Genomic DNA, 19,699 nt, shown 5'->3' on the forward strand with positions numbered 1-19,699 from the left:
CTCTGGATTTCTACAACAACTCTTAAGAACAATATTAGCACAACAAAGAGTCAAAAGGTCACAAGGATAATTTGATATCCAGTATTAAGTCAGCGTCTCTGCCTCTGCCATCAGTGGTGATGATGTCTAGTGATGCAACCAATGCGAAGAATGAGAAATGTTCTCTTGAATTAGCTTTAAAAGCTAAAATAAATTGACAGGAGGCTGATTTGAATGACTAAGGAGCTTATGAGCTAAATATTTGACGTTTGAAAAAATAAAAAGAAGATACAGGATAAAAGAATAAACATAAAAGTCATTTAATAAAGAAAAAACTGTTGTAATCTTTACATAACTTAAATTTGTCGGGGATCAAACATAGCAGCATATAAGATAAGAAAACATGATTATCTTGAGTTACTATAATAAAAGTTTTGCGTTAAAAAAAGCAAAACAAAAACAGTTTTTAAAGCTCATAAAAGCTCATTCTCGTTCTTTTCCTTATCTAAAATGTATTTTGCACAAACTCAACTCATTTGGTTCCACTGCTTCATCATTGTACAGAAATAAAACCTCATAGTTTGACTCATTCTGCAGCATCTCATACAGAATCATCAGAAAGTTTAAACCTAAAATATCTAAAAAAGTTCCCTGAGATTTCTCACTGAGCTTCACCTGGAAATCTGCAGAGCAGGAGGCTGGAATCACACTATCTACTCCAACCAAAAAGCCAGAACTGAGTACACAGCATTTAATTTGTTAAAAGCTAAAGAAATGAAGCTTAATGAAAATATGAAAGCCTTTCTGATCTTTATGCTCTGAAACCATGAGATCAAACATACTCCATCATAATGTAAAAACGCCAAAGATGATCTGATGTTTATGCTTTCCTTTCATGATTTGCATTGCATTAAAAAACTCACAAACTCTCAGAGAATACACAAAAAAACACACTGCAATACAACAGTCACGCCTGGCCTTATTCTGTATAGATCTGTTTATCCAACAGAAAAGCAGAGGAGCATCTTATAATATATTAAACATGTTAGAACATACATATTTAAGCACTTTGAAGCACGCGCACATGTAAGTTTGGACTCCACGACGTCATGTTAGTTACTGCCACGCTTTGTCAGCTGCAGCTACCAGCTGTTTTATCCGTGTTAGTTCAGAGCAAACATGCAAATAAAAGCTTAAACAAACGGGGACAGGAGATGATCAGAGTTACACTTCCTCTTTCTTACCTTTGTGAAAACTTACACAGCACTATGGAAACATGGGCAAAAATGATTTAGATATGCAATCCATTTTCTTTTTCAGTGCAGGACCACAGCTGAACATGAGCTACCGTCTCACACAGCTGCAGTGCAGACGCTCCGGTGACGGGTGTGGTTAAAGTCATCTTTAGGGCTGCCACGATTAGTCGACTAATCGACCACTAATTTAATAGTCAATTAGTCGTTACTTTATATTACATGGAGTCAGAGTGTAGTAAAGCTGAACAAAGTTGTGAGAGTTCAGCACTAAAAAATGAACTTTTCTTCATTATTTGAGTCAATTAGACCAAAACTTTATATTTTGTGAAAAATAGTTTTTTCTTTCAGATGTCGACCTCATTAGAGAGATGAGGAATATACTTTCCATCAAACTAATTTTGACAGGTGACCTTTGACCCTATATACTACATGTGTCAAAGTCAGGCCCAGGGGGAAGATCTGGCCCTGCAGATCGTTTTATTTTATTGTTATTAATAGCCTGATGTTATCTTGCTCTTATTTTTAACTTGTATAATTTTGACAAAATATATTTTTATTAAGAGTAAAATATTGAAAGTTATTTAAGGTTTAAGCCCATTTATTCTAGAATAATATTCCTGCCTTTTTATTATTCATAATTATGCAAAAATGTATGGTTAGCTAGCTACTGCTAACTTTTTAGACTATTTTTATATTTAGTACAATTGTTTTGGCTATTTTAGAGTTTAGCCAATATTTCAACTACATGCTAGGTGTTTTGGCTAATTGTTTTTTTTTTTTTTTTTTAATTTTTTTAGGCTAATATTTACATGCAAGCTGTCTCTGCTAATTTGGCCTTTTTTTTAAGTTCATTTGGCATTTGTCTGATATTTTAGCTAGCTATCAGCTATAGCGTTTTCAGCTATCAGAACTAGCATCTTCAGCAGGCAAATTCAGCTTACAACATTCACACTAGCATTACCACAGGTAATGCTATATATCTAGTTCATAATTATGTTAAAAAGTTACAGTTTTAAAGTTTTAAAAATGTAGTTTCAGAGTGTTCAATAAATGTTTATCCTGTTCGGCCCACAACCTAAAGTGTGTTTTGGATTTTGGCCCCCTGTGTGATTGAGTTTGACACTCCTGCTATACACCCTTTATATAAAAAATTTGTTTCGTCATCTTGAGGGGTGGAGCATCTGTCAAAATTAGTTTGATGGAAAGTATATTCCTTATCTCTCTTATTTGATTTAATCTGGTTTAAATCAGAGAAACCACTGAAGGACAGAGGCAATATGATTCATTTAAAGTTTAATAAACAATCATTTTTATTGTCTTTATTTTTAGCTAGTTCAAAGCTAGTGAGGGTTAAGATGTGTGCTTTACATCAACTTTGCGCTTGACCCGATTAGTTGACTAATCGGTAAAAATAATCGGGGATTAGTCGACTAATAAAATAATCGCTTGTGGCAGCCCTAATCCCAGCAAAGGTAAAACATGCCAATGATACACGTATGGAGAGTGGATCTGGAGGAGCCACCAGTGTGAGTGAGGAGGTTACCTGAAGTGGGCGACTTGCTTCTGTCCATGTCGGTAGACTGCTGGTTGTCAGTGAGTTCAGTAAGGCCTGGAGCAGCCGAGAGGAGGAGGAAGAAGAGCAGAGAGATCATCAGTTTGTCTGGACCAAACAGACTGCAGGTCAGAAGTCATACTGGTCAGTGTCGACCTTACGAGGCTCCAAAAACAATCTTTCAGAGGTCACCTTTAAGTTTTCAGGAGGTTTTCCAGAACTGGTTCAATTGGGTGGAAATCTGTCCAAGTGTTTCCACTTTCTTCCATTACCACATTTATTGATGAGACCAACGCATTCTCACTCTCAACTCGACATATGTGAACGTTTGGTATGGGCTCTATCCGCGCCACTTTTTGATGTTTTGGGTGTCCCCAACCCGTTTTTAAAAGTGCTGGCTGTTGCCATAATCAGGGGTCCCCAACCTCCGGGTCACGAACCGGTACCAGTCGGAGGGCTGCTTGGTACCAAGCTACAGACGCTAATCAGGGGTCCCCAACCTCCGGGCCATGAACCGGTACCAGTCCGAGGGCTGCTTGGTACCAGGCTACAGACGTTAATCAGGGGTCCCCAACCTCCGGGTCACGAACCGGTACCAGTCCGAGGGCTGCTTGGTACCAGGCTACAGACGTTAATCAGGGGTCCCCAACCTCCGGGCCATGAACCGGTACCAGTCCGAGGGCTGCTTGGTACCAGGCTACAGACGCTAATCAGGGGTCCCCAACCTCCGGGTCACGAACCGGTACCAGTCCGAGGGCTGCTTGGTACCAGGCTACAGACGTTAATCAGGGGTCCCCAACCCTCCTAATGCAGACCGGATAGTGATCGGACCGAAATCCTAACCGTATCCCAGTCCCAGTCCATTATCGCATCCGCTACTCCTTACCAAAAATAGGTACACTCAAGTGTGTTTTAAGCATACTTTTTGAAAATAAAACCTTAAATAAAAAATTTGGGCACGTATTAGAGGTGAACTTTACAAGTTCATAAGTTAATGGTAAGTATACTTGGAATATACTACAAGTCTTTTTATATAATTTTTTATTTTCGAACAAGAACAACCATAAAACAGAAAAAAAATGAAAACAGCAACAGCATACAAACAAGAAACAAAGCAAAACAAATCAATTTTTCCCACAATTAATCTTGTATGCAACAAGAGATGTTCATAGTTCGAAAAAGGGCTTTGGATGAAGCTAATAGCTTATCAACTCCAAGCCCCTTTGATCTTTTTTCAGCCCAAATTAAATATACAATTTCTCATTCACCATACTGAGCTACATGAACAAAAAAAAGAATACATTTCATTAGTGAAAAGAACAGCGAAAAACAATCACGACATTTATATTTACAAATATTCATACAACATTCAACATACTGTATCTTTACCAATGTCTTCATATTTATTGATTTTATTACATTTGATGAATATTTTTAATTTATGTAAGGTTTGACAACTTTTTATATCTTCCCTACAGTTATTCCATAACTGCACCCCCTTGTGGAAATGCAGTGGAGTTTAATGTTTGTTCTAACAGGTGGTTTGACGTAGATGTTTGTACCTCTTAGCGTATGTTTATTTTCTCTTAACTGGAAGAGCTTTTGGATACTTTCTGGGAATTGTTTGTTTTATACTTTGAAGATGAATTGGATTATTTTGAAATCATTCAAGTCAAAACATTTCAACAGTTTTAATTTGATAAAAAGTGGATTTGTTGGTTCAGTGTAAGGAGAGTTGGTGATTATTCTTATAGCTTTTTTTGAAGAAGAGAGACTGAATTTAAAGATGTTTTGTATGTGCTTCCCCACACCTCCTTCCCCACACCTCCACACAATAAGTCATGTAGGGAAGAATGAATGAGCCTAAAGTCTAAATATATTTAGCCTATATTTGTCACTGTCCTTAAATATTTTCTTACACAGAATTAAAAGTGGAGTAGATGTATTCTTTGGATATTTCCAGCATACTAAAAATGTATTTTAATACACTAATCAGTAGAAGGTTTTTTACTTGTAAACTAAAAGCAAACCCTAAAAGCTACATTGGATGTACTTCAAAGTGTACTTTCATTAAAGTTTACTGCCAGTGAATCAATACTATACCAGGAAGATAACTTTTAGTATGCTTCTAAGTATACTTTTTTAAAACTAAAAGTGGGCCAATTTAATTCTAAGAAGTATACTTGTTAGTAAACTGGCAACATACATTTTAAGAGTTCTTGGTACACTTTGGGAAATATACTTTTCTATACTTAAGAATATTTTTTTTTGCTAGGGACTATGTTCGGTTTCGCACTCGATTCCCCGTCCGGTACCGCGGCCCGAGGGTTGGGAATCCATGATTTAATGGGAACAGCCAGAGCGTCAAAAAACAACAAGTTGGGTATACCCAAAACGTCAAAAACTGACGTGGAGGGGGCCCGAACCATACGACCATATGTGACGAGTTGGGAGTGAGAATGTGTAGTTTGAGTCATTGTCATATTTGATTTTAACTGTCACAAAAATAGTTAATCTATGGATGAACTCTGGTAAGGACCAAGCAGTTCTGTCCAAAAACATCCTCAGTTTGTTTGAGTTTTATTTAGATGTTTATTGTTTAAGGTCAACTTGCTCAAGAGTTTTGCTTCCTTTGTAAGTCAAATTGTAGTTGTTGAATCCACATCAACTCTGAAATCTTTAATCCTTTTGACAGACTGGTGTTGGTTTATTGAAGATGATGAAAAGACACACTCTCCCAACTTTTTCTACTTTTATCAGTCTTCCAACGCACTGTCATGCCCAAGTCATCACATACTGACGTTTTGTTAAGGACCCTTTTGTGTCACTTTTTGATGTTCTGGGTGTCACCAATACATCATTTTTTGGCTGTTCATAAAATGAAGGGCCCGCAACCCTTGGGACATGGTACCGGATCCGGTACCGGACGCAGACTGGTCCTTGGGATGTGTCCAGTACCAGTACCCAATTGCAGTCCCCTAACTCTAACCCTGCACCGGATGTGGTTCCAGAAGGGGTACCAGACGCTAAGTTTTTGCCATTACCTTGGGTTAGGGTACTGGTGCGCTCCCCGTCTAGGTACTGGACCAGTTCGGATTTGCGGCCCTGAGGTTGGGGACCCGTGATTTAACGGGAACAGCCAGCACATCAAAAAAGGACGAGTTGGGGACACCCAAAACATAAAAAAGTGACGTGGAGGGTCCTTAACCAAACATCCATATGTGACAACTTGTGTATGAGAATGTGCTGAGTCTTCACATAAATATCATGAAACATTTTACTGGACATTCATAAAATTGTGAGGTCACAGTAACATTTTAAATTTGATGCTGAATATATATTTGAAATACAATACACTGTATATTGCATTCAATAATTTCAGCTCTTTTGTGATTGCACTCTACGAAAAAGTCACAAATGGCACTTGTTGAAGCACTTGGCATGGTCACAAATGTGGTGGTTTGTGCTAAAAACTGCAAACAATCAGCACTCTGCAATGTTTTACTGTACAAAAAGAAAAACGTGTGGAGCCAAATTAAATTATAATGACAGAAAAACATTATTTCTTTACCTACACAAGTCGTTGCCAAGTCTGAAATCTGTTGAATTTCCGGAAGCTCAATGTGTGAAACTTTTCCACAAAAAAACTCGTGTTTCCGTTGGTTTTGTCTTCCTGCAGCACAGTGGCTGATTCTTGGTGGGCTTTGTGTTACACCGTTTTATGATGTGAACCGGGTTGCACTAAAATGCAAATAATTCTGCAGTTTTTAGTGCAAATCACACAAAAAAATAATAAAAAGGGTAAACACACAAACACAAAACAGATCAAACACAAGTCCAAACAAAATGATTTCAAGTCCGATCGCATGCATCGAGCACAGGCCACGAAGAAATCCCAAATCCCTATCACTGTTATAGCAGAGGAACTTCATGAAATGCTGATATTTATCCTCTTTTACCCTTTGGTCAGAACGCTATTTTTTTAGGAGTTCTCACAATTTAGGTAGAGTTTTTCAGTTTATATCTAAGGTTCTAAATGCTAATTTGCTTTCAAGAATTATACTGGCTGCACAACAGACTGAAGACATTGCAAAGCACTCCGATTGAACATTTACTGGAGTTTGGAATCAAGAATTCCTTTGTAACCACTTACTAAAAGCCTTTTTAGGCTCAGCCCATGGGCAAGGCTTTATTCACCCCAATGAATATGCTTCAGTTAAAATATACATCACATGGAACATTTAATATTTATAACTGCCTTCAGTGAACAGACTCCAGGAGTGAGTCTCTTTCTGCTCAGGACATACTGCAGACATGACTGGAATAAATGTTCTTCATGGAGCAAAAACCATGTTATGGGATGCCATAACATCAGAAGCAATCATTATTCCAATCATCTCTTTGGTTTGTCACCGTCGGTCTACACGCCGTCCCTGGCAAAACACTCACCCATAATCCCCCTCTTTTCTGCACATACACACACCGAATCCCAACAGCTTCAGTGGTAGGAAGGCCAGACTTACTCTGATAGGATGTACGGATCCTTTTCTTTGAATCTGAATAAAAGTTAGACAGGCCGCGCATGCAAAACTCTGTCAGGCAGGCCCACATGCCCACATCGGCAGCCACAGAGGAGGGGGGAGAGGAGGGCAGAAAGAAAAGTAGAGGATGGAAGACGGAGAGAGGTGAGATTATAAGGGCAGAAAGGAAGAAGAAGAAGGTGAGGCAGAGGCAGATTAGCACAAAAACCCAGGAAAAAAATTGATGACACGAGGGAAAGAGTTTGGATGAGAAAGATGGAACAGCGTTAAGAGATTTTGGGGAGGGAAGGCAGGGGGTGTTGGAGGGGAGAGAGAAGAACACACAGACTTAGAGTGGAAAAGAAAGTGAGAGCAAGCAGCAACTGGGTTAGTGTCAGGGGAAGACAGACAGGAAATACCAGCTTCTCCGGCAAACCCCAGAAATGCTGAGTTGACTGTAAGTTGTACAAAAACTGCTGTAAACACACAAATACTTAAGCCTTAGTCACATTGTTTGGGGGTTTTTGGGTTGTTCGGGTCTGTGGAGGGTCGTAGAAAACAGCCTCCGGAGTGAGAGGGAACTAGCTCCTGGAATCTCAGAATGATCTCATGAACCTAGATATGTGTACATGTAACCAATGTTTTTTGAGAACTCTTCACAATAAATCATGGTTCTCAAACTCAATTTACCTTGGGGGCCACCAAAGGCAGAGTCTGGGCCGTATGGGGTCCCATTTGTACCAAAAATATGTCTATGCATCCACTGTCTATATCTTTGGTCCATTGTCTATGTCTACTGAACAAGTTTATTGAACATGTGGTCTTGTCTATGTACTACTAAGCAATATCTTCTGCGTGTCCTGTTAAAAAACGCTAGCAACTGTTGCTAAGGACTTTTCTGGCGACCAACAACAATAGCAATTGCAAAGCATTAAGCATAAAGCTGAAACATCATAAAGCTATCATCAAAGGAGTGTAGACAAGCAGAAGATATTGCTTAGTAGACATTGAACTTTCATATTAGGACGGAGGCCGCCAGTTAGAGACCCGTGCAATAAATAAACTGGAATTCTCCACATCATCCGTGTCTTCCATACATTCTAAGTGAGATTTCCACAGACACCACTCCATGTAGCGAGCAGGCTAAAACGATCAGCTAATAGCTCCTCTCACATGTGGCTGCAGGGTCAAGCTAAGCCAGGCGGCAAATTTACAACGCGGCAAAAGAGGGGCGGGCCACGATGTGAACGCAGCATTAGTGTTCACTACGAACTGTTGCTGATAGAACAAACATGTATAAACTTTCCTCTCTATGGCTTCACGACCTACGACCTTATATTTCTCCCATACAGGTTCCACCATTTTTCACTAGCAGACGGCCCGTATCCACTCATGAGGGCAGTTGTGACTAAGGCTTAAGAGATAAAGCTCAGAATGAATTTGATAAAACACTACACTTTTTGTAATTATATTCAACTATGACTAAATAAACATACAACAATAAAAAGAGCATAACTGTAATTCTGTAAATGTCCCTTTTAAAAGAACATGTTTGTCACATTTCTTAGTGAACTCTTGATTAACAAAAAAATATATTTTCACATTTTGTTTTCTAGTGATTAGTTAAAGGTAATATGACAGTGTGCACCATCATTAGGCAACTACACCCCAATAGATTTTAACAATTCTTCTCAGAGAGGTCACATTTTATAAAGTATAAGCAAAAAAACACCAGGTCTTTCTCAGTCAACGAGGTGAACTCACCACTTATTACGTCTTTTGTTTCACTGAAGTCTGACTTAACAAATTTGCTGTTATTGCACCAGTTCATATGAGAGAATGTGAGGATCTCCTCTAACTAGGTTTTTGCACACTACAAATAGAACAGTGCCAATGTGCATTATTATCCGTAAATCCTTAATTTAGTTTAATTTACCTTTTTCATCTGTAAACTTCAGCATTTTGCAAGTGATAACCCAAAATAATAATATTTTCTTTTGCTCTTGGTCATATACCGTTTAGTAAACTGTCTTTTAAATGATCAAAGTCAATGTGTTAAAACATAACATTATAAAATTAAATCAAAATTAGTGTTGCCTAATAATTGTGCACACAAAACTGCATACAAACACACAAATGTAACAACAGCTAAAAATGTTTTTGAAAGCACAAGAAGCTTCATAAAGGCACCTAAATTAGTTTTCTTACACTTTGTGTATTGACATTTTTGCACTACTTTGTGTAAACTATAAACCACCAGTGAGGAGACTGACAGAAACACTTTTACTGTTTACTTCCATCTAAAATGTGACCCCTATGGCCCTGCATCTAAAGCCATTTAGTGAAGTCAATAATAATTCTGAAACAGCATATGTGAAAATATTGATCTCTAAAGGTCTCAGCCCATTCAGTTTTATTAACATCCTGCTCTAAAGATCATTTGAAGAGTTCTAAAATGAGTCCCTTGCACAGCTGTAAATAGCTGTTTAGGGTGTGAGCTAATTAATAATCTTTTTGTGGGTTTATATCAATGTAACACTTTCTTCTTTGCTTTTGGCAGCTCCTTTTGGGAGTGAATCATCTGCCTCTATCTAAGCCTCTCCTCACTCACACCAACCACCTTCTCCTCTTTGGTCCTCCTCTCTCCCGGTAGTTCCAACCTCAGCATCCTTTCACCACCTTCTGTTCTTCCTCTCAATGTTTCTAACCACCTCTATCTGCTTCCATGCATTTATCTCCAGAACATCTATCACGTTCTGATCTTCTGATGGATTTATACCTGATCCTATACATCCTGATCATTCATGTCTTGCTGACACTCTTTGGTCACACATCACACCTGAAATCTCCCTCCAACTGTTCCATCAACACGTTCTCATCCCCAAGTCGTCGTCACATAATGACGTTTGATTAAGGACCCCCCTAGTCAAAAATTGTCATTTTGGGTGTCCCCAACTTGTTGTTTTTTGACGTGCTGGCTGCTGCATTTGAATCAGGGCTCCCCAACCTCCAGGTATTAGTCCGGTACTGGGACGCGTACTGCAACGGTACCCTGACCTTAACTCGGCACCGGAACCATGTGATTCTGGTACTATCCTTGTACCACGTGTGTACACTTACAGACGCGGTACCAGTTTACAAACCAAGTTAGGGTTAGAGTACCAGTACCAGCCACATCCTGCAGACTGGTCTGCGTCTGGTACCACTTCCGACAAAATGACTGGACCCCTGATTTAATTGGAACAGCTAGAAAACTACGAGTTAGGGAAACCCAAACGTCAAAAAGTGACGTGGAGAAGTCCTTAGCCAATTGTCAATATGTGAAGACTTGGAAATGAGAATGTGTTGGACTCATCCTACTTTCACACGCCTCTCCACTTCTTTCCTACACTAAGTTGTTGCAGTCCTCCATTTTCTTCTTCTCTGCTCCCTGTAACCTCATTGTTCCTCTTGAGTTCCTCTTTGTCCTGACTTTTATTCCTCTCCTTTCCAGAGCAAACCTCCACCTTTTTAGATGTTCCTCCACCTGGTCCCTGCTCTCGCTATACATCACAATGTCATCTGCAAACATGATGGTCCTCAGAGACCTCATCTGTCAGTCTGTCCTTCACCACAGCATACAAGGATTTTCAAGCTGATCCTTGGTCCCATCTCCACCTTGAACTCCTCTGTAAGACCTACAGAACATCTCACCACTGTCTTCAAGCTCTCATCCATGTTCTCAACAACTCCAATGTTCTTCTCTGTCACTCCAGGCTTCCTCATCCAAACCACAGCTCCTTTCTGTATCCTGTCAAAGACTTTCTCCACAATGCAGCTCCTTCTCTGTTCTTCTCCTGATGTATCCTTGAAGCAAATATTACATCTGTGGTTCTGTTTCTCAGCATAAAACCGCACTTTTGCTCTATCCATCCCCAAAACATAATAAATCGACCTGAAGCTCTGTCTCACTTTCCATCTAGTCTCTTAAACATTTACGACATCCACCTTTCTTCTGTCCATCATGTCTACAACTCTCTAGTTTTCTCTTTCAAAGTCCCCACATTGAAAGTTCTTACTCAGTCCTACACTCCTAATTTCCTTGGTCATTGTTAAGTTGGACGTCGACTGATCTGGTTCGAAGGTTCTGTCTGTGATATTCATGATCAATATGATGGATTTGATTTTGATATTATATCAGATGTCCTTCCTGACACAACCCTCCACATCTACCCAGACTTGGGCACACAAACATGATGAACTGTTGGTTGGATTATCGGTGTAACATGTTTAAATCATTTGCTTAGAGGACATTTGCAGTCACGACAAGCAGCAGAAAACAGGCAGACGGGGGTCAGGAGGAACAACAAGACCTCTGTGGCTTTCACCAACAGATCTGGGCTCAAGCAGAACTATTAACAGTGCAAACAGAGAAACCAAATGGCAACATGCATAAGAATGCCAATGTTGGATGAGATATGACCTTTTGACATGCACCTCATAACACGGTGTCAGGTATTCCTGTGTTGTGTTATTGTGAAAGAGAAAAGGAGGAAACAGAAGAAGAGATTCCACTCATTTCAGGCGGCTATTTGGCTCATTGGAGTTTTTTTTCTCGTTGGATCTCAGAGGATCTTCATTTTAAACTGATTATTTTCCCATTTTTGCATGTTACTTCTCATACCTGTAGTTTATCAACATAATCCAGATAAAAGTAGAAACAGAACATAAAAAATAAAATCAAACAAAAAGGCTTGGCCTACAAACGTTATTCATGGTTTCATAAATTAGATACAATGCCTGAAAGATCAGAGAAAAACAGACAGAAAGAGACAGGATAGAAGGAAGGAAACTGTGGTGTGTATGTGACGGCTGCATTTTCAAACCTTTGTGTACAGAGGCGGGTCAGCGTTTGAGAGTGTGAGTGCTACCTGAGGTGGACTGCCTGTTCCTGCGCGGGGAACGGGTAAGGCGCTGGTAGGGATCGGTGGCCCCGTATAGATCCAGTGTGGAGATACACAACAGCACTGTCTTCTGCAAGTAGTCCACCACGGCCAGACCATTGAGGTTCCCAAACGCCAAGCTGGACACGCACACAAGGGCAGAATTTGTTGTCACGCCAACACATTCCTTCGGTTTTACCACCTGTGTTCTGCTCGTTTCCACTCGACCCATCAGAGAAAGTTCTAGTTAAAGTTAAAGTCCCATTAACTGTCACCACTGACTGTATAAGCCAAAATCCCATAGACGTCTACAGAGAAATAAACAGCTATAACCCAGTCACTCTTGCTCTGATACCTTTTTGTACCTGTATTGTTGCTGTAGCCCAAGTTATTAACGTTATAAACTGGCCAGTCAGATGCCTCAATAAAAGTAGATGGTATCACGTCAAACCTTTAAAGCGTTTGACTGACAGATTCTGGGTGTGGTCTTCTAACATGCTTACTCTTGATTGGAGAAAGGGGTTGCTATGGAAATGATGACTCAGACCAACCAATCACTGTTTACTGACTACATCTGGTTCCAACATGGCGACGGCTGTATCAAGGAAAAATGGCGACTGAATTGACTTTAATCAATCAAACAAATCCTTTATTACTCTCACAGTGGGGAAATTCTGTCAGTGGTGGGCAGCAGCCGCTGGACGGCGCTCTATCGCCCATTTATTTTGTTGGATCCAGAATAAATCACCAACTAAGTGGCCTTGTGGTAGAGTGTTTGTCCTGAGACTAGAAGGTCAGGAGTTCAAATCCAGGCCAAGTCATTTCAAAGACTAATTACTGGACCAATGACTCTCTGCTTGATACCATAAAAAACAAGGTGTTGATGTCACCTATAGAAAATGTCTAAACTCTGGCCCTCGCAAAATCCAGTCAAAGCCATCACAGTGGCTTCTTGATACGGCCGCCGCCATTTTGAAACCATCTACAATGATTGGTCCGAGTCGGTCTTTTTTAGAGGAACTACTGTCACCAATCATGAGCGAGCTTATTCAAAGTCCACATTCCTTCCACTGAAAGCGGCTCGGGAGAAGCTGCCAATCAAATAACATCACACATCCGTCTTTGAGGACCTCGTTGATTAACTATTTCACCAGCTAAAATTGCTGAAACAGCTGATAGACAGACTGGATCTGCAGACTTACAGGCCGTATGCAGAGTTGATGTCCAAGCTCGTGATCTGTTGAGGAGGTTCTCCATCCACCCACAGCAGCTGGATGACCAGCTCAGACTGGTAGCCAGGAGGGACTCGGACAACTCGGTCCTTCACCCTGAGAAGATCAGGAGAGAGTTTTACCCGGTGACCCATACGTTTGTTATTATTATTGCTCATTTCATAGTTTTTCCTTAGGAAAATAATTCATGATAACAAAGAAGACTTGATTGATGAAAAGCAGATGAAAATTCAGTTTGTATTTACACCTTTGTCACCCTAATCAGATAAGGAAGCAACAAAATGTTTCTAATGAAAAACGTCTGTAGCTGCTTTTTGAAGTGAACATTCGGACAGCTTTCTGCTGGTCTTACTTGAGGCAGGGGATGCTGTCTTTGGCACCCTCGGGGGTCCTGCTGCCAGGACTAAGCGGGTGTTGATGGTGGGGCTGGGGTGAGTGGGAGCCCGGCTCCGCGAAGCAGGGATTGTTTTCATTTTCTGATGGAGTGATGATGTCCTCTGAATCACACTGCAAGCGCACCTCTAGTGACTGGAGATGAACCAAAACGTCCGTCAGAAACTTTAGGTTCCACAGAGGAGGAATAGTTCCGTAGAAACAGACCGTAACTCACCACGATCTGAGTGTTGGCGTCGTATTTGCTGAAGCGGTACAGAATGATGTGGGCCGAGATGCCGACCACACAGAAGATGCGGCTTTGAGGGCACCAGCTGACCATCTGAACGGCGAAGGGGTCCTCCTCCACCAGCTCGGCAGCCCGGCCCTCGCCGGCCTTCGGCTTCTCAAACACTTTGGAGGTCTTCAGCTTGTACAACATCTGCAGCGTGACTGTTCAGGCGCATTTGGGAACATGCTCTTTTATGAAGAAAGTACGTTTTCTTGAACAAAAACTCACGTAAAGTTGAGTCATGTGCCTGATTTGGTTTGACAACACCAACAGCATTTCAACATTTATGGGATATCTATCTATCCATCCCATGATAGCATGTTCATTTTCAGCCAAAGTAAGTGAAGAAAACGGATCAAATATTGGAACACCAAGTAATCAGTAAATTCAGACTGACTATTGTCACAGGACTAAAGTTATGCACGTTTACAGTACAGGGTGGTTAAGAAATGGTTACAAGGTTATTTAGAAATCAGACTTCAATTATTGAAATTGATGGTAAAGTATCAGGATAACGTGGAGTTCATCAAGGCTTTGTTTTAGGACCAAGATTGTTCATACTTTAACTTATTTCGCCAAAATATAATTAAAAAAAAAGAGTTTGTTTTTTTGCAGTTGCCACAAATTGATATACTTCAGGTCAAGGTAATTTTCAATTAATTTAAAAAAAAGGGAGCTGATCAAACTAAAAAAATGTTTTGAGATTAACAAGTTATTTTTAAATGAAAGTAAAACAAAATTCGTGGTTGTTGTTGCAGTTAAGGCAAAGGATAGTAAAAAACGTAATTTCAAATGAATAAAAATTGAACGTGTTTATGAAACAAAAATTCCTTGGAGTCATTATTGACCATCAGCCTAATTGGAAACCACATATTGAATAAATAAAAACCAAAATATCTCAAGTATATTTTAAAGAATTGAAAAAAACACTGAGTTAAAAATGTTTGAATAGTTTATATTCAGCCTTAATTCTTCCATATTTCCAGTATCGCAGAAAAATTTGAGGAAATATAAAGAAAACAAACATTGATTCAATATTTAAACTTCAAAAAAGAGCAATCAGAGTCATAAATAAAGTTAGTTGGGCACCAGATAGTAACTAGAAAAAAAAATTGAAAATAAACAGTAACTGGTGCTCACCAGATAGTATTTGGTGGATAGTATATTGTGGTGTGCGCCAGATACTATCTGGTGGGCACCAGTTAGTAACCAGAAGAAAAAAATATAAATAAAAAAACAAATAGTAACTAGTGCGCACCAGATAGTAACCAGAAAAAAAATTAGAAAAAAACTGATTCTAACTGCTGCTCACCAGATAGTATTTGGTGCTCATCGGATAGTATCTGGTGTGTACCAGATTGTATCTGATGGTCACCAGAAAAAAAAAATAGGAAGGCAGAAGCCGACAGAACATGAGTCATAATCAATGTTTGCTTATAGGTGTGGTTAGAAAACGATGTTTGAGCTTGAAAAACTTTTACACCACCAAATCTTGACTTTTCTGATCATCACTTATTGTGTTGTGCAAGTTAAACTCAAAATAAACGAGGGGATTGTTCAGAGTAAAGATGATTAGAAGGGAAGGCTTACATGCAGATGCGTCCCAGAACTTCACCGATCCATCAGCATGTCTGGAAAAACACACAACAGTTCCATTTGAGAGAAGACAAACACGTTTTTTAATGTTGTTGCATGTCTGAACACCAAATCAGCAGTGATGCAAATCTTGGAAACGTTAGATGAGTTCCTCAGACCACTTCTTCAAATGGCTTGAATTTCCAGCCAGCACATTCTACCAGCTCAGACCGCTTAATTTAATCACAGGCATGAAAATCGGCATATTTCAAGAGTTTTCACACTGTGTTCTCCACAGAAAATATTGCCACTTCAGAGCGGACGAGCGGCTCAACCAGACTGCTGCTGCTATCTGGGAGTTTCATTCCGATGAAGAAGACACCACCTGCTGTGCCAGCTTCAGAGCACATCAACATCTCTGTCGACCCCTTACGCCGCCGCACGCTCCTGCGCCGCCCCCTCCCGAGGCTTGAAAGGTCTCAAATCAGACTTCTAAGTACCTACGACTGCAGGCATAAATCACAGCCATCTGGACCTGCCATAATGATAATGGCAACCATACTATTGCAGACTTTTCTCACAAACTAGATCTTTCCAGCTGCTTGGAGCCATTTCAACCCATTTTGGGCTGACCTACCCGGTAATGATGATCTCCGGATAGGTGTGGGATCCTAATGTCCATGATCCTCCACTGACCGGCCACTCCTGACATGATCCCAGAGAGAGAGGGAGGATTACTTATATCATCTTTCTTTTTTCCTTTTATTTCTTTGTTCAGAAACCCACAACGCCACCAAGCTTCGTTTTTGAAAACACAAAAGTGAACTGGCTAAAATAAGACGTGGATGAAAACTCATTATTGACTTTGGTTTGGTAGATTTGTTTTGTGAGAAAATTTACCATTAAAATTCATAAAATATGAGGATTTAGAAGAACAGTTTAAGGTTTGTCCCCAAAAGATAAAAAACTACTAACTTTTATATTGTTGGCACTTATGTTTAATTTAAAACAGAAACGATCAATAACAAACAGACCAAAGCAGCTTTATAAATACATATATTTGTGTTTTTGTTTCCTACCTTTTGGCTGTAGCCTGTTTTTTTGTGTTTGGCTCCTATAGAGTACAGAATGGGTATAATGTCTGGGGGGCAATCGGCAAAATAGGCTGTGCAGGTGACCGGAGACTCGTGAACGTCCATGGGATAAGGGTTTTCAAACACAGGGAAGCTGGAAGACAGAAGTACGAGGATGGAATGAGTAAATATCAGCACATGGATGAAGAACCACTTGTTTACGAGGCGGACAGGTGAGGAGTCATTCTGGCTTCAGGTTTAATCTGGAATCGTCTTAAAGACCCACTCCGATGGAAATTGTGTTTTAAAATGTTCTTGTGGATTTTTTTTGATGATGGAGGACAAATACTAAGAAAATTAAGCAAAATTGCATTTATGATAAGTGTGTCATTGTTAACACACACGATTAATATAAGATAATTTACATGTTAATATTTATTAATATAAATTAATCACACTTCAGTCCTCCGTTTCACAGGCCTTCCATGGTGAGCCTTAACTTCTAACAAAGCAAACTTTGTCGAACATTATCCCACTTTAAACACGGTCATGTACAAAAGAAATAAATAATCAACCAGTTTTTAGTATTTTATTCTTGTTATTTTTTCAGTTTAGATTGTTTTTTCACACAAAGCTGGACAATTTAAAGAGCAGAAAAATACAAAACGTTTGTTTCTTATGGCTGTTTGTCAGCATCTTTGCTTTGTTGGAGTAATACTGCAGACATAAAATCTTAAGAGTTCTGCTTATCTTACTGTGTTTTAGTGCACACAAATTGTACTTCTGGGTTAACACTTGATAAATTAAAAAAATTCGGACACTAAAAATCAAAGAAAAATTTTCTCTCTGGTCTGCTTTTGTTCAAAAGCTGCATATTGTCATATAAAATTTAGCTAGTAAAAACTGCGATTAATCGTGATTAAAAGGGATTAATCACAAATATCTTTTTAAACCAATTGAAAGCACTAATTATAATTATTTCTTTATTCAAATCGTTGTTAATCAGGAGCAGATGAGGAAATGCAGTTTAGAAAAGAGCTCAATTATGGCGTAGAAAATGTGTTGGGCGGAGCCACAAGCAACGGGGAGGGGAAAGGGGGCGGGGTTGCTCCAAGCCAACAAACTTAAAGGTGAATTTCTAATGAATGTCCTGAAAATTACTTTTTTTAAATGTTGGCTTAAAACGACATTATTATAATAAAAAAAAAAAACACTGGAGACGATTTGAAAATAGATCAAAAGACGATCAGAGTGGGACTTTAAAACTAGACATTGTCACGACATCTTCAAACGTTCTTATATTGTTTGTGTTCTGTTCTCCTCATCAGACAGTGATAGAAATCTGCCAGTAAAACAGTGAATCACATACTTGCTCTGTGTCAGATCCACTACAATCAGGTCCTTCTCCAGCAGGACCACCACGGCATACGGATCCTGGACCTCTGCAAAGGACAAAACCAATCAGATCGATCTGTACAAAAATAAACCTCTTTTTAAGAGTCAGAAAAAAGTAAATCATCGCAAAAGGGTTCAGCACAAATAATTTAGCTTATTATTTAAAAAAAAATCCGTACATTTCATCATTTATGAACTTTAAGGTTTTATTTAAGGGGAATGCAGACACATAAATCATTAGTTTATTTTCTGACAAAAGTCTTCCAAACTATAACTGGCAGAGTTTAAACAGCTTGAGTCATGCAGCTCCATGGCTAAGCACAAAAACAAAAACAGGTATCCTGCAAACCTTAAAGTTCACAGATTTATCCATCAAAAAATGTGGATAAACTTGTGAAAAAAGGGAACAAACTCATATAGTTGTGTTTATTTCTGCAGCGTTTCTGTCCAGTTGTCAAATTGTTAATCTAAATTCTAACTATTTATTCCTGAATGAGAGAAAAGGGCAAATAAGAACGGCGTGGTGTCAGGAACCACCTGCATCTCAGGAGTGATGCAATAGGGAGAAAACACGTCTGCTGAACAATTCAAATCAATTCAGTTTATTTATAAAGCACCAATTTGCAATCGCGGCCGTCTCAAGGCGCTCCACAGGAAAACATCAAACCGGGCAAAATTCAAATTTATTATGATTGTTTTTGTCAAATGTATTCTAAATTATTCAAGTTCTTGTGGATCTGAGCTCGGTTCATACAAGACAGTTGGAGGTGACCAATAGATCAAGTCAGAGAACAATCTTCCACAAAGATCAGACAGAATGAGAGATTCTGAGGCAGCAGTAACCTTAACAGCCACATTTACCATCGTGGTGTGCAGAACATCTCATTTCAATGCAGACGTAGAGCTAGAGCAGTTAAGGACCAAACTGGACGTAACTCATATGAGATAAAATTACAATTTTTTGGCTGAATTTAATTTTTTCTATTAAGTTTTTGTGAGATTTCTGCTTGGAGTTCGGGATGTTTTAAGATTTGGTCGTGTTCCTTTTTCCCTGTCAGGTTATTCAACCACAGCTGTCTTTAATATACTGAAAATACTATACTGGGAATATTATACTGATAGTTAGTGCAGTTAGTGCGGCTGTCTTCTATTGCAAAGGTTGGAGGTTTGTGTCTCGGTTTGGGAGAAGTGTTATTGTCCTAAAAAAAATAGTGATTATTATTCAATTCTTGGTAATTAAAATAAATAAATACTTATTTGAAGATATTTGGGGCGTAGCTGTTTGGAATATGTTCAAAGAAGTGCTAAATCATGTTTCGCCAAGGGCGCCATGCAGCCTTTTTGTATTGGAGTTTAGTTAATATTTCAGCTACATGCTAGCTGTTAGGCTAATTTAGACTTTTTTTCAAGTTTTTTAGGCTGTTTCGAAGTTAGGATACTATTTACATGATGTTGTTTTGTCTAATTTAGGCTTTTGTTTTGTTTTTTAGGCTGTTTTGGAGTTTAGTTAATATTTCAGCTACATGCTAGC

The 19,699-nt window shown here is 39.2% G+C and overlaps 1 protein-coding gene and 1 long non-coding RNA gene across 16 annotated transcripts in view; one reads left to right on the forward strand and one right to left on the reverse strand.

Moving 5' to 3' along the window:
• stxbp5l (syntaxin binding protein 5-like) overlaps window positions 1-19,699 on the reverse strand; it is a 179,085-nt gene that overhangs the window by 36,340 nt on the left and 123,046 nt on the right. For 10 of the 15 annotated variants that reach the window (XM_024286618.2, XM_024286615.2, XM_024286611.2 and 7 more), the window contains exons 11-20: window positions 18,143-18,215; window positions 16,780-16,927; window positions 16,338-16,405; window positions 15,716-15,756; window positions 14,072-14,286; window positions 13,814-13,989; window positions 13,432-13,557; window positions 12,218-12,369; window positions 7,311-7,379; window positions 2,779-2,844 (exon numbers count right to left, since the gene is read on the reverse strand). In XM_024286618.2, coding sequence (XP_024142386.1) covers window positions 2,779-2,844; window positions 7,311-7,379; window positions 12,218-12,369; window positions 13,432-13,557; window positions 13,814-13,989; window positions 14,072-14,286; window positions 15,716-15,756; window positions 16,338-16,405; window positions 16,780-16,927; window positions 18,143-18,215 — 1,134 coding nt within the window. The remainder of the gene's footprint in view (window positions 1-2,778; window positions 2,845-7,310; window positions 7,380-12,217; window positions 12,370-13,431; window positions 13,558-13,813; window positions 13,990-14,071; window positions 14,287-15,715; window positions 15,757-16,337; window positions 16,406-16,779; window positions 16,928-18,142; window positions 18,216-19,699) is intronic. The other 5 variants (XM_024286619.2, XM_024286616.2, XM_024286613.2 and 2 more) reach the window with 1 other exon arrangement.
• LOC112155136 overlaps window positions 1-19,699 on the forward strand; it is a 36,598-nt gene that overhangs the window by 11,747 nt on the left and 5,152 nt on the right. The gene's annotated exons all lie outside the window — the stretch shown is intronic.

The sequence above is a fragment of the Oryzias melastigma genome, linkage group LG21, assembly GCF_002922805.2.
Source record: "Oryzias melastigma strain HK-1 linkage group LG21, ASM292280v2, whole genome shotgun sequence".
Lineage (NCBI taxonomy): Eukaryota > Metazoa > Chordata > Actinopteri > Beloniformes > Adrianichthyidae > Oryzias > Oryzias melastigma.